Source organism: Culex pipiens, chromosome 2 (assembly GCF_016801865.2).
Source record: "Culex pipiens pallens isolate TS chromosome 2, TS_CPP_V2, whole genome shotgun sequence".
Taxonomy (NCBI): domain Eukaryota; kingdom Metazoa; phylum Arthropoda; class Insecta; order Diptera; family Culicidae; genus Culex; species Culex pipiens.
In genome coordinates this window covers 223,219,018-223,234,570 of record NC_068938.1, presented here as the reverse complement: position 1 = coordinate 223,234,570, position 15,553 = coordinate 223,219,018, and the positions used below count along the sequence as shown (strand labels likewise).

The 15,553-nt window shown below is 37.3% G+C and overlaps 1 protein-coding gene across 2 annotated transcripts in view; it reads right to left on the bottom strand.

Moving 5' to 3' along the window:
* Positions 1–550: 550 nt before the first annotated feature.
* The window catches only part of LOC120423682 (putative inorganic phosphate cotransporter), a 31,755-nt gene continuing 16,752 nt past the window's right edge, over positions 551–15,553 (bottom strand). Inside the window, exons 1-5 of one of the 2 annotated variants that reach the window (XM_039587574.2) lie at positions 13,904–14,699; positions 2,752–3,267; positions 2,317–2,693; positions 1,875–2,249; positions 551–1,669 (exon numbers count right to left, since the gene is read on the bottom strand). In XM_039587574.2, coding sequence (XP_039443508.1) covers positions 1,424–1,669; positions 1,875–2,249; positions 2,317–2,693; positions 2,752–3,267; positions 13,904–14,000 — 1,611 coding nt within the window. In that variant the 5' untranslated portion in view covers positions 14,001–14,699 and the 3' untranslated portion in view covers positions 551–1,423. Of the gene's footprint in view, positions 1,670–1,874; positions 2,250–2,316; positions 2,694–2,751; positions 3,268–13,903; positions 14,700–15,553 lie in introns of those variants that run through there. The other variant, XM_039587575.2, reaches the window with a different exon arrangement.

Below are 15,553 nucleotides of genomic sequence, written 5' to 3'. Positions count from 1 at the left end.
CCGGATCCATAATCCGACCCATCGTTGGTTAGGTAATCATAAAACCTTTCCAACGAGTTCACAACATTGATGATCTGGCAACCCTGTCTCGAGTTATGACCACTTAAGTGATATTTATGTTCTTTTTTGAAGCCGGATCTCACTTAAATGTATGTAAACGATGTCCGGATCCAGAACCCGACCCATCGTTGGTTAGGTAATCATAAAACCTTTCCAACGAGTCCACAACGTTGAAGATCTGGCAACCCTGTCTCGAGTTATGACCACTTAAGTGATATTTATGTACTTTTTTGAAGCCGGATCTTACTTAAATGTATGTAAACGATGTCCGGATCTATAATCCGACCCATCGTTGGTTAAGTAATCGAAAACCCTCTTCAACGAGCTCACAACATTGAAGATCTAGCAACCCTGTCTTGAGTTATGATCACTTAAGTTATATATTTGTGCTTATTTTTCGGGATCTGAAAAAATAGCTGAAAAATGTGTTCAAACCACTCACATTACCCATTGTTTGTAAAAAGTGAGGAAGGCATCAACCACATAGGTGGATTAAGTTAGTTTTTATTATCATCTCGGAAAGAGAAACGACGGATGTTATTTCTACTTGCTGATTGTTCTTTTGTTTTCTCTCTTATATCTTCGTACGTTTCGATGTTGGATCGTTTTAAATATTTACAAAGTAAAAAAAATATACGTGATTTGTTTTGTAGCTGACTATACAGTAAATTGTATATGATTTGTGTGTGTGTTTGTTTATCCTCACCTTACAAGGCACAACAATATAATAGTGGTCGTCCTCTCATGCAAACTGACGACTGACGGGGGTTGCACAACCTTTGGGTCTTTTCGTGTCCTTTTTCTGCGCTACGCAACACTACGGCACTGTGGAATTGGTGGTCGACGCGATAATTTTTCCCTATTTTTAAACTTCTCCTATAAAAAAAACAACAGTGTTTTATCGTCTGGCCTTTGATTGTGGTTTTTTGTTTGTTTTTTCGTTAAATGGATGGCAGTTTTCGCCCCAGCAATTAAATGTAGTAGCTCAATCACAAGTCTTTTCGCGAGGTCCATTACGACTCTATTCATCTACTGTGGACGCTCAATCCAAAAAACAAAATACGTATTCGTATATAACCCTAACTAGAAACTCACTCGTGTTGATATTCTTACTGAAAACGATTAACAAGTTGTAATTGTGTAGAAGAATATCAAAAAACCTTACGTTAATTTAAAGCAACAAATCAGGAGTGGGGACAGGGAAATTGTACGAGAAAGTGTGCACACAAGTGTGAGTTTGCGTTGTTCCTCAGAAGATCAAGTAGTTGGGGTGAAAAGACACAGATGAGTAGTGAGTTAGAACAGAGAATACCTATTGCCTAGTGTCTTTCTTATAAACCGAAAAACAACCCTCGACCTCGCCCTACTGCCGCTGTTCGGCCATACCCGTCGTCGTCCGAAGCGTCGCCGTCGTCGTTCCGTTGTTGTACCCGTTGTTGTGGCCGTTCTCGTGGGGGGCTTCGATCGAGGCCGGCTTCTGTGGTTCGTCGTTGTCCGGGTTGTCCCACGGTTGCCGCGAGCCGGACGCGAACAGGTTGTAGAAGGTCGCCGTGAAGAGGTACACGCCGGCCGCGATCAGGAACACGATCCTCCATTGCGCGATCGTGGGCTGAATAAGAGTGAAAGTGAACAAGAGTTAGCAAATCATCTAAGTAGGCTTCGTTAATGCTCGTTAGAATCACAAGAGATGAAATTAGGAGCAGCAATTGTGGCAAGTGACGAAATGGCAATCTTTTGTGCCTTCATTAGAATGTCTAAAAGTGCTCCATTTAGAGTCACTTAAGGCGATTAGCACAGCTCGTCGCTCGGCTTACCTTTCCTTCGATGATGTTGCCAGCTGCGATCGGTGCTAATAGACCAGCTAGATTAGCGGAACAGTTGGTGAAGGCCATCAGGATGCCGGCGTAACGTGGCGTCAGATCGAGATGGTTGATCTTGAAGCCGGCGTAGATGCCTCCGTTCAGGCCGACACCGATGGTCAGGATGGCCACCGTCAGGGCGCGGTTGCAGCCGGTGTAGGACGCGATGATCAGCGCGATCGCCGGTCCGTACTGACCGATGCTGTTGGACAGCTTGCGCGTCATCGTGTGCGAGAAGCGTCCCGACGTCAGCATCCAATCCGCCACCCAGCCCACTCCAATCGAGAAGATCCACATCGCCAGGTACGGCAGCGAAGAAAGAGTTCCGTTCTGAAATGGAGATAAGCAGGCAGTGAATGTCAAATTCCTGCTCCGCCTACTGCGCGCTTCAACTTACAGCTTTGATGGAGAATCGCAGCACTTGCTTCATGTAGGTAGGCAGCTCGGTCATCAGCGTTTCGTAGCCGTAATTTTGACCCAAATGAGCCAACAGGATGGCGTAGAACGGCATCGACTTCCAGATGGACTTCCACGGGATCGGAGGAATGTTGACGCCGGCCTTGCCCCACAGCGCTTGCTGGATATACTTGCGCTCGTCCTCGGCAATCTTCGGATGCGTGATCGGATCCTCGTGACAGGTCAACAGGAAGGCAATGGACCAGATCGTTCCGACGATACCAAACACGTAGAAGATCGATGGCCAACCACCGTCCCAACCGTGATCAGCAAGCAGACCGGACAGCGGCATCGAAATAACCGTTCCAAACTGGGCACCTAAATGACAAAAATCAAATTTAACCAAAATCCAACCATCATCAACCAAACCACCTACCAGAATACACGATCGAGCCAACGCGTGATCGCTCGTTCGGCGGAATCCACTTGGCCAGCATGGCGTGCGTGCACGGCACGATCGGACCCTCGCCCAATCCCTGAATAAACCGGACCACAATCAACCACGGGGCACCCCCCTGCCGCGCCGCCACCGGAACCAAAAACGCAAACACCGAGTTGATCAACATTCCCCACCCGAGGAACCGCATGGCGCCGTACTTCTTGGCCAGCAGCCCGAACGGAATCTGCGTGATCACGTACCCGTAGAAAAACGACGACAGAATGTACCCCTGCATACTCGTCGTCCACAGAAACTCCCCGTCCTGGTGGTCGGAGTTGTCCTGCTCGCCGTAGTCCGTGTCCGGGCACTCGTCGTCGAACAGCTCGTGCTTCTCCAGCGCCGACTGGTTCACCATGGCCACGATCGCCACCGACATGTTTGTTCGCATAACGTACGCGTTCGCCATTCCCAGGAACAGCATAAACACGACATAGTGCCGCGTCCCGAAGCGCCCTGAAAGGAGAGAACAAACGATCATTAGCTCTGTTTATTGGGCGATTAGCGATCGCGCTGCGATCGTGATTCATTTACATTCTATATCATGCGGACGCGATTAGAATACAATTCAACGGTGGAAAATTCGCTATGCGAATCACAGCAGGCGCCGCACTATGGGCCATCTCCATACAAACAGGCGGCCAAATTATTTTTTTGCTTTTTAAATGTTTTTTCATACAAATTTGGGTAATTGTATGGTATTGAAATGATATACGTCGATTTTTATGACTTTTCATGTTTTTCAATAGTTGATTGTTTATAATAAATAGTCTTTTCATACATTTGCAAGTGCAACAGAATTTCGTATATATTGTATTGCAAGTTTATATTATAAAATTATGGATAAGCTAATACATCCCCACTTTAAGAACACAACCCCTCCCTCCTCTTTCTTCCCCCCCCCCTCTCCTCCTCCCCTCCAACAAAATTTTGTTAAGCGTAATAAATTCATTTTAGGTCAAATATTTATTATTTACTGCTGTGTGTTTCTTTTTGTGAGTCCATGCCATATAACTTGAGACCCGGGGTTACGGGCATAAATTGTGAATATTTTAATTGTTAAATCAAATAACAGAAAAAAATAATTTTATTCAAAATATTAATTATGAAGTAAAACGATAAAATACAAACCATATTCTTAAAATTCATTTGATTATAGAGTTTGTGACAGCTTCAGGATATGTTAAAGGTACTTTTTATGATGTTTTGTACTAACCAACATAGAACTTAAATGTGGATCAGTTTCATGGATTGATCGCAGAAATTCATCATGCTAAGTCAACATTTTGCTGAATACTTTTTCCGGTATCAAACTGAGATTCTCCAGTTTCGCATGAGAAACTTCGGTACGAATACCTTATTTTGACTAAGGTACTCAATTTTAAATGTAGGCAACAGAAAATTCCAATAAAGTCATTTCGAACTTCTTGAAACCAGGTATTGATTTTTGAAGCGACGATGCCCACGATAGGTAGCAAAACAAGTGAAAAAAAGGGGGCATATATAAAACGTAAATGTTCAAAATGGCATATCTCCGAAAACGCAAAAAATCTCAAGCTGGAAATTTCAGCAATGTTAGATTATAATCCAATCTTTCAAGTGATCTTAGTTTCATGTTTAGCATCGGTTAGCAAAAAAAGTACTCGATTAACAAACACAAAAAAATATGATTTGTCAAAAAAATGCTCCAGTTATTCGATGAAAACTTCAGTTTTTGGTTTGGAAACAACATTTTATCTATTAATAGTTTCAAAGCTTATCTCATTACCTTTCCAACGATGTATATTTGTCCTAATAAAACATTTAAAATGGCTGAGCTATGTTAAAATTAAACAATCAGCCTTTTTTTCGAAAAACGCTAGTTTTTTACTCCATTTTTTGACTTTCAGCTTGCGTACCTCCGTAATGAACAAACTTAGAGCTTTGAAAATTTGGATTTTTCTTAGTTAGAATGTTTACTTACGAGAAAAAATACCAAAAAATATTTGGAGAAGGTCACTTTTTTGAAACTTGGCCACCCAATGTACCATAGTGCGCCGTTGCGATCGGTAGCGACAAATCAAACACGGCGTTGCTTATCAACGCGATCATAAACAACGCGGGGTAAGCAAGTCATGAATAATTGTTCAAAGTTGTTCAACACATTTGCGAAAGCAAACAAAATCAAAGTTGGCGCGAAGCGCACGTGCGTCAGCACGGTTTGTGCGCTATCATTTAAAGAGTAAATAGTTGTGACAAATCAAACTGAAATTACTAGGGGAAATATGCCCATTTTAAGCCTAATAAGCGGTCGTGTTTAAATGATGCTGGATAATCTGGATTGTTCCTTGAAATTCACTAAAACCAAGAACACCAACGAGTAGAGCAACTTTTTGTGAACATTTCTGTTTATTTTCACTTTTATTAAAAGTTATGCTATTCCTTTTACAAGCATTTAAAAAAAATATTTCAAAAATGCATTCAAATCAGTCGAGTGCATTAGGCCACGCCCATTTTTCTATTTTCAGCTTAGTTCTTTTTTTCTTCCAGCGCTCTTTTGGGTCTGCTTAGTGCTGCCAAAATTGATGAAATTTTAAGCGAACACTCACGAAAAGTAGCATTTACAGCTACAAGTTTCCTGGCAGCACTTGCTCACTCCAACAGGCGCTGCACCAGCATGTTGGTGGTGTTGGTGGCCACCCTTTGTTCTTTATTTGCCTTCGCTCCTCGCTCGGTTTTCTTCAGCCTTCGATTGGAATGGGTATTCAAAATTGAAACGTCAAACGACTTGGCGCGTTTGTTTTTTTGATGGCGCTTGCTAATTATTTACATGTTTCGGGATTATTTTTCAAGTGAGTGACTAACTAATGAACAAAAGAACATGTTGCCGGTAGTTGGAAGCAATTTTATATCTTAAGCGCTTTGAAATCGTTAGCGCAAGTGAAAAGCTATTGATGGCGACTTTCTTTAAGCAGTTAACCTCTGATCTTGCGTGTGGATGTGTGTGCCATCAAAATGATGAGAAATGGTCTCGCAAAATAGTAATTATGATCAAAAGTGCATTAAATTTGATCTTTTTGGCCAGTAAGTGGCATAAATTTGCGTGCTTACTTGAGGCGGTGCTGTTGCTGGTAAGTTTATAGCCTAAATAGTATTTTTGGAGCTTTAATCGAGCATCAAACTCTCCATATGACGAAGATAGGTGTTTGATTAGAAAGGGTATATTTCCCCTATACCCATTCCCATCACTCTGAGCGGTGGTGTCTGAATGATGGTCGATAATCCGGGGTGTTCCTTGAAATTTGCTAAAACCAAGTACACCAACCAGTAGAGCAGCTTTTTGAGAACATTTCTGTTTAATTTGACTTTTACCAAAAGTTATTGCTATTTCTCTCGTATGCATTTTACAAAAAAAAATAATTTAGATCTATTCTCATCTGACGAGAATGCCCTGTTATCCACGTAATTTCTATTAAGATTAAACTAACAAAAGTAGCGTTTAGAGAGGAAGTCTCCTGGCATCACTGGCTCACTCTTACACGCGCTGCTGGTGGTGTTGGTGTTAGGTCTTTGTTCCTTATTTGCATTCGCTTCGCGCTCGGTTCAGCCTTCGACGAGAATAGGTAAAACGTCAGGTGACTCAAGGCGTTAGTTTTTTTGATAGCGCTTGCTAATTAATTACTTGTTTCGGGATTAGTTTTCACGTGGAAAGCTAAAACATGTAGGTACAAGAGAATAAATCGCAGGTAGATAGAAGCATTTTTTTATCTTAAGCGCTGTGAAAACATTAGCGCAAATGAAAAGATAGTGATGGTGACTTTCGTTGAGTTGCTAAGCTCTCATCTTGTTAGTGAGAAATGGTGCCTCAAAATTGATTTTGATCAAAAGTGCATTAAATTTGATCTTGTTGATTAGTAAATGGCATAAATGGCCTAAACAGTTATTTTGGAGCATTAATCGAGCAACTAACTCTCCATATGCCGAAAAAAGGTGATTGACGAGAATAGACATATTTCTCCTACTTAACTAACTCCAATTCCAGCCGATCTCCCAACTCTCTTAGTCTAGAACCACCCCGTCACGGCGCTCATTTGCTTGCTCGTGACTAAGCTCGGCGTATTGTTTCACACCCACCGAAAATTCTTTTTAAAACCGGACTCTCTAAGCGCAAACCAGTTCCGTCCAGTCAGTCGACTAGGCCTGCTTGATTAATGACAACAACGGCTGGTGACGCCGTCGCCTACCTGGATCGTTTACGCCTAGCCGTAAGAACACGACGACTTTGCTCGTAAAAAGTGACAAATTAGTTTTACGAGCAAATGTGAATCAGTGGGCTAGCCTGCCGCCCCAAAATCGTGGCATCCTCGTGCCGAATCTAATCTACCTGTTATCTTGAGGGGGAGAGTACTCGCGATGTAGACGCAATTTCACGTCTTCTTGAATGAATATTGTTTCTTCATTTATATTGCATTGGTCCGGCGTGCTACGCGATTGTCACGCCATTCCGCTTGGAGTGGAACAAACAAAATTTCCGCGGTAATCACTTCGACATCTTTGGAGATAAGTTTAGCTCGTAAACATTTAGGGCGAGACGTAGTTATTGGATGTCGCGCCGTGTTTAGTGCATCAAAGGTAGATGAACTGTTGAGTACCATAAAACTGATCATCTACAGTTCAAATTTGCATTGATCGTCTATAAATAAACCGCATAGCGTTCAACAGATAATTCAGTCGCTTTTCGTAAACAAATATTTGCCGACAGCCAGCCCAAAAAAAGCTTAATCGAGCAGCTCGTTACCAGAGACACTGAATTTATTATACACAAACATTAATTTAATTCCGTCATTCACATAGGTTGCACGATCGTGCGATGATCGTACGCAAAAAAAAACACAATCAATCGGCAATACATTTCTTCCCCGCGTCATCAACCAAAGCAGTGCGACGACAGGTTCGCTCCGCAATCGTAGCAGGCACGTGCACAACACATCAGCGCCTGCTTCGATCGCGTGCCCGCCAGCGTATCTTCATCTCAGACGTGTCTCCTTAACACTCCTCCGTCCAAGGCGGAAAAAAAGTTGGAACGCTAACTTCAACTCGCTGGTTCTCAGCCAAAACTCAACCAATCTGGATGATTCCTTTTTCCAGAGATTTGTACGGATCTCCAGATGAGCCTAGAACTTTGCAGATCTCGATTTGATCAATCCTCTAATTACTACGACTAAATTAGTCGGAGCAACTTTTTTTCCGCGTGTATTTCCGAAAAGCGACTCAAGCGGGAACATTTTTGCTACGCTGAAAAATACAATAACTTTGCTAAAATGTTAGCAAAACCCATAAAATTATATATCAAAATTTCCGTTATGATCTCAGGATTATGATGAGCTTCTCAAATTTCAATTATTTTCACAAAAAAATCACAAAACTACGTAAACCTACAGAAGAAATAAAAATGCCTCATTTTATGACTAGAACTTTATGGTAAAATCATTGATTTCATTGATTTTTTTATGAAAATGTTTCAAATGATCTAAATTATATGTTTCAGAATCATTCTGAGTGTGTTTTTTCCTGAATACTAAAAAAATTTACCAAAACTACGTAAAATACAGAAAATTTGATACATTCCTTTAGAACTGTATTTGCTTCATGATAAAATCATTGATTTATTTTATGAAAATGTTTCAAATAATCTAAATTACAAGTTTCCGAATTATTCTGAGTGTGATTCTTACTGAGTACTACAAAATTTTACCAAAACCACGTAAATTACAGAAAATTTGATACTTTCCTTTAGAACTTTATTTGCTTCATGATAAAATCATTGATTTATTTTATGAAAATGTTTCAAATGATATAAATTACAAGTTTCCGAATTATTCTGAGTGTGATTCTTACTGAGTACTACAAAATTTTACCAAAACTACGTAAAATACAGAAAATTTGATACTTTCCTTTAGAACTTTATTTGCTTCATGATAAAATCATTGATTTAGTTTATGAAAATGTTTCAAATGATCTAAATTATAAGTTTCCGAATTTTTCTGAGTGTGATTCTTCCTGAATACTAAAAAATTCTCCCAAAACTACGTAAAATACAGAAAATTTTATACTTTTCTTTAGAACTTTATTTGCTTCATGGTAAAATCATTGATTTATTTCATGATGCTTTTTCAAATGATCTAAATTATAAGTTCCTGAATCATTCTCAGTGCGTTTCTTCCTGAATACTAAAAATAAATTACCAAAACTTCGTAAAATACAGAAAGTTTTATAATTTTATGTTGGTATTAGAATGTAGAGCATTGTTTTGGAAGCTTATTGTATGGGAGCAGTTCTCTACAGAATCAGTCTTTTTTCTTTAATTATATTTTTTGTATTTTAAATCCGGCTGAAACTATTTTGGTGTCTTCGGTATGCCCAAATAAGCAATTTTGCATCATTGGTTCGTTCATTTAATTTTCCATACAAATTTGGCAGCTGTCCATACAAAAATGATATGTGAAATGTGAAAATTAAAAAATCTGTATCCATGGAAGGAATTTTTTGATCGATTTAGTGTCTTCGGCAAAGTTGTAGGTATGGATATGGACTACACTGAAAAAAATGATACACGGTAAAAAAATTTGGTGATTTTTAATTTTACTTTTTGTCACTAAAACTTAATTTGCAAAAAAAAATACTCTTTTTATTTTTTTTATTTTTTGATATGTTTTAGAGGATATCAAATGCCAACTTTTCAGAAATTTCCAGAATGGACAAAACATCTTTGACCGAGCTATGATTTTTTGAATCAATACAGATTTTTTCAACAAATCGAACTATTGTTCGCAAAAAACTTTCATCTTCATTTTTCGATGTAAAATCGAATTTGCAATCGAAAAGAGCTTCAGTGATTTTTTTTATAAAGTGCAAGTTTTCAAGTCAAGCTATTTTTAGGTAACTTTTTTGAAAAAAGTCGCAGTTATTCATTTTTTTAAATAAGTGCCCATGTTTGCCCACCTTTGAAAAAAATATTTTTGAAAAGCTGAAAATATTTTTAAAAGGGCCTAACATTCAATATTATGCCCTTTTGAAATGTTAGTCTTGATTTTAAATTTTTGAAAATATTTTTTTCGAAAAGATCGAAAAATTTCACAAATGTTTCATATTCCAACATTGTAAATCGGACCACTAGTTGCTGAGATATCGACATTAGAAAATGGTGGGTTGTTTGGGTGAGACTTAGAAAACATGAATTTTCCTGTTTTTTAACCTTTGAATGGCAATATCTCAGCAACTAAGGGTCGTATCAACAAAGTTCAAAAATATAGAAAATTTTCTTAGCTTTTCAAAAATAAGGGCACTAATTTTAAAAATGAACAACTGCGACTTCTTTTCAAAAAATTTACCTAAGAATGACTATAACTTGAAAACGGTGCACTTTATAAAAAAATCACTAACATACTTTTAGATTGAAAATTCGATTTTACATCGATAAATGAAGTTGAAACATTTTTGCGACGAATGTTTCGATTTTTTTTAAATCTATATTGATTCAAAATTTATAACTCGGTCAAAGATTTTTTTGCCCATTCTGTAAATTCCTGAAAAGTTGGCATTTGATAGAGGACTTCATATCATATCAGAATCAGAAAATAACATATCAGAAAATAAAAAAAATTAAAAATAGTGTCTTTTGCAAATCAAGTTTTAGTGACAAAAAGTGAAATTGAAAATCACCAAATTTTTGTTTACCGTGTATTACTTTTTTTCAGTGTAGTCTATTTCCATACCTACAACTTTGCCGAAGACACCAAACCAATCAAAAAATTTCATCAAATGAAACAGATTTTTGAATTTTCGAATATCATTTTTGTATGGACAGCTGACAAATTTGTATGAAAAATTATATGAACGAACTAATGATGCAAAATGGCTTCTTTGGGCATACCGAAGGCACCAAAATAGTTTCAGCCGGATTAAAAAATACAAAAAATACAATGACCGAAATCTCAGTGACTTGCTCATGGGTGTTTTGAAAGATTTTCATAAAAAAAATATCAAATTTTCCTACAACAGATGATTTTTTTACAGAACTGTGAAATTTTCTGTATTTTACGTAGTTTTGGTGAAATTTTGTAGTATTCAGGAAGAAACACACTCAGAAAAATTCGGAAACTTATAATTTAGATCATTTGAAACATTTTCATAAACTAAATCAATGATTTTATCATGAAGCAAATAAAGTTCTAAAGGAAAGTATCAAATTTTCTGTATTTTACGTAGTTTTGGTAAAATTTTGTAGTACTCAGTAAGAATCACACTCAGAATAATTCGGAAACTTGTAATTTAGATCATTTGAAACATTTTGATAAAATAAATCAAAGATTTTATCATGAAGCAAATAAAGTTTTAAAGGAAAGTATCAAATTTTCTGTATTTTACGTGGTTTTGGTAAAATTTTGTAGTATTCAGGATGAAAACACACTCAGAATGATTCGGAAACTTATGATTTAGACCATTTTAAACATTTTCATAAACTAAATCAATGATTTTATCATGTAGCAAATAAAGTTCTAAAGGAATGTATCAAATTTTCTGTATTTTACGTAGTTTTGGTAAAATTTTGTAGTACTCAGTAAGAATCACACTCAGAATAATTCGGAAACTTGTAATTTAGATCATTTGAAACATTTTCATAAAATAAATCAATGATTTTATCATGAAGCAAATAAAGTTCTAAAGGAAAGTATCAAATTTTCTGTATTTTACGTAGTTTTGGTAAAATTTTGTAGTACTCAGTAAGAATCACACTCAGAATAATTCGGAATCTTGTAATTTAGATCATTTGAAACATTTTCATAAAATAAATCAATGATTTTATCATGAAGCAAATAAAGTTCTAAAGGAAAGTATCAAAATTTCTGTATTTTACGTAGTTTTTGTAAAATATTGTAGTACTCAGTAAGAATCACACTCAGAATAATTCGGAAACTTGTAATTTAGATCATTTGAAACATTTTCATAAAATAAATCAATGATTTTATCATGAAGCAAATAAAGTTCTAAAGGAAAGTATCAAATTTTCTGTATTTTACGTAGTTTTGGTAAAATTTTGTAGTACTCAGTAAGAATCACACTCAGAATAATTCGGAATCTTGTAATTTAGATCATTTGAAACATTTTCATAAAATAAATCAATGATTTTATCATGAAGCAAATAAAGTTCTAAAGGAAAGTATCAAAATTTCTGTATTTTACGTAGTTTTTGTAAAATATTGTAGTACTCAGTAAGAATCACACTCAGAATAATTCGGAAACTTGTAATTTAGATCATTTGAAACATTTTCATAAAATAAATCAATGATTTCATCATGTAGCAAATAAAGTTCTAAAGGAAAGTATCAAATTTTCTGTATTTTACGTAGTTTTGGTAAAATTTTGTAGTACTCAGTAAGAATCACACTCAGAATAATTCGGAAACTTGTAATTTAGATCATTTGAAACATTTTCATAAAATAAATCAATGATTTTATCATGAAGCAAATAAAGGTAAAATTTTGTAGTACTCAGTAAGAATCACACTCAGAATAATTCGGAAACTTGTAATTTAGATCATTTGAAACATTTTCATAAAATAAATCAATGATTTTATCATGAAGCAAATAAAGTTCTAAAGGAAAGTATCAAATTTTCTGTATTTTACGTAGTTTTTGTAAAATATTGTAGTACTCAGTAAGAATCACACTCAGAATAATTCGGAATCTTGTAATTTAGATCATTTGAAACATTTTCATAAAATAAATCAATGATTTTATCATGAAGCAAATAAAGTTTTAAAGGAAAGTATCAAATTTTCTGTATTTTACGTAGTTTTGGTAAAATTTTGTAGTACTCAGTAAGAATCACACTCAGAATAATTCGGAAACTTGTAATTTAGATCATTTGAAACATTTTCATAAAATAAATCAATGATTTTATCATGAAGCAAATAAAGTTCTAAAGGAAAGTATCAAATTTTCTGTAATTTACGTGGTTTTGGTAAAATTTTGTAGTACTCAGGAAGAATCACATTCAGAATAATTCGGAAACTTGTAATTTAGATTATTTGAAACATTTTCATAAAATAAATCAATGATTTTACCATGAAGCAAATAAAGTTCTAAAGGAATGTATCAAATTTTCTGTATTTTACGTAGTTTTGGTAAAATTTTGTAGTATTCAGGAAAAACACACTCAGAATGATTCTGAAACATATAATTTAGATCATTTGAAACATTTTCATAAAAAAATCAATGAAATCAATGATTTTACCATAAAGTTCTAGTCATAAAATGAGGCATTTTTATTTTTTTCTGTAGTTTTACGTAGTTTGGTGATTTTTGTGTGAAAATAATTGAAATTTGAGAAGCTCATCATAATCCTGAGATCATAACGGAAATTTTGATATATAATTTTATGGGTTTTGCTAACATTTTAGCAAAGTTATTGAATTTTTCAGCGTAGCAAAAATGTTCCCGCTTGAGTCGCTTTTCGGAAATACACGCGGAAAAAAAGTTGCTCCGACTAATTTAGTCGTAGTAATTAGAGGATTGATCAAATCGAGATCTGCAAAGTTCTAGGCTCATCTGGAGATCCGTACAAATCTCTGGAAAAAGGAATCATCCAGATTGGTTGAGTTTTGGCTGAGAACCAGCGAGTTGAAGTTAGCGTTCCAACTTTTTTTCCGCCTTGGTCGTTCGTGTAAGTACGGGATGCCTTGGACGGAGGAGTGTTAATCAGTTCAAGTGCCCACTTTTAATATTTAACCTCTTGAGGCGCGCTGCAAAATATGCCGAGTCATAAATAGACCACTTCCCGTGGAAGCGGATAATTCGCCGTGGTGCGCGCGGAATTGAGATTGACGCAAATTTTGCGCCGGGACAAAATTTGTGTACACAGTGTAAGTTGATTTACTTTCTTCTGCTCAGGTCTCGGGTCATCTCAATGTCAACAGACATTCACTCTCTCGTGCTAAATCAACTGCAAAAGAAATCACGAGGATTGTACGCTTGCGTCACATGCGGCGCGAAGACGCGATCGCGATCAAAGTTGGCGCCGCAGGCTACTTCGATTGCTTGGGTATACTAACGTCCAGTCGGTGGCTCTCCGTCGGCGATGTTGGCTTGCTCCCACACCAGCACATGGCCGTCGCGGGTTCGATTCTCGGTCCGGGCTGTCGGTGGCATTTTTTTCTGTTCTGTTGTGTTTCACCTAAACCCGCTACTCACTAAACACTGAATAAACAACACACTACACTCTCTTCCCTGTAGAGCGACTTTGGCCTACTGAGATCACACTTTACGCTTCGCGCATACGCACCGCGTCTCAGCGGGTTGCTTCGATATTTCGCTTCACTCGTTTCGAGGATCCTAATGATAATGAGTTGATTAGACGTCGTCAATCGTTCGTAGAAAATTGTTCACTCCTCTCTCTCTCTCTCTCGCTCTTTGCCGTGACTAGTTGTCTTATCGCACTGTTAAATACACTTTTCATTCAGTGCCGGGACGTGGGGTAAATTCGCGCACATCTACACATTCACTAAACTAAACTAACGCTAGAAACAACGACCAGCCGGTTGAACTTGAACCATTATGGCGGAGGCGTCTGGTATGGTTCAGTGGGACAGGTTCCGGTTTGTCTCTGTTTGAAGTCCGCTCACAAAGCCTCCCCCAGGCCTAATCCACCATCTTTCACTCACGTCACGCAGTAGGCGACTCTTACTCTTGTTTTCCCCCCGGTACCAACTATGGTCAACGGGGCGCTAAGCCTACTATCCTTATCAACAGACGTGCCGCGTGCAGGTATCGTGTGTGTTTATCACACAGAGCGAGAGAGAAATATCTGCCCTGAAGACCGCGCGGTGGTGGTGAACGCGGCACCTTCCCTAGCTGCCGATCGACTGACTAACCGCGGAGCACATTTTTTCCCCAGAACTCGCAAGACCGCGACCGGTGAAGTTGATAACAAAAATCGAGCGGCGCGCGCGTGAATTCACGTTTAAACGCCCCGTCCCGTTCTGTCGCACCACGCGTGAACGATAAGCTCCCGCTGCGATTGATTAATCAATGCCTACTGCGTATACGATATTCATTCTAGGCACGGTACGCCACATGGTGTCGTGAGCGACACTTACTACATCAGTGTGCGCAACTCCGCACACAACTTTTCATCTGCATCACCAATACGAGCGCCGTCGAGTTCCGATTGATGTTTTTTGCCTTTTTCGCAGAGGAAAGGCTTTAAAATCACTCGAAAACGAGCTCATTAACTCTTTGACGCTCTTAGTCACACAAAAGCAGACATAAATTTTCAAAAAAAAATCATCCCGGTTATTAAAGTACGAGCTTTAATTCAGATATTTTTGATGGTCGAGTTTAAGTATGACCCCTAAAATACTCTGAAGTGATTTTGAATTTTTGGATCAATGATGGCAGTGACGAAATTATTATATTATTAATCAAGGTGGCCTCTCAAACTCATTTTCGGATTCAAATGGGAATGTCAAAATACAAATAAAAAGAATTTCTTACCAAAAGAATGTTTGCAAATCAAAAACTGTCAGTAAAATGTCAACAACCATCAAACAAATTTAACAAATAATTTAAAAATGAATCTAATTGACAATTACATAGAAATTTTAAACTTATCAATTCAAAGAAAATACTATTATTTTGATTAAATCAGTCTTTAAAAAATACTTATAAGTTTTATAAAACATGACATTTCAAGCTTCAATTAG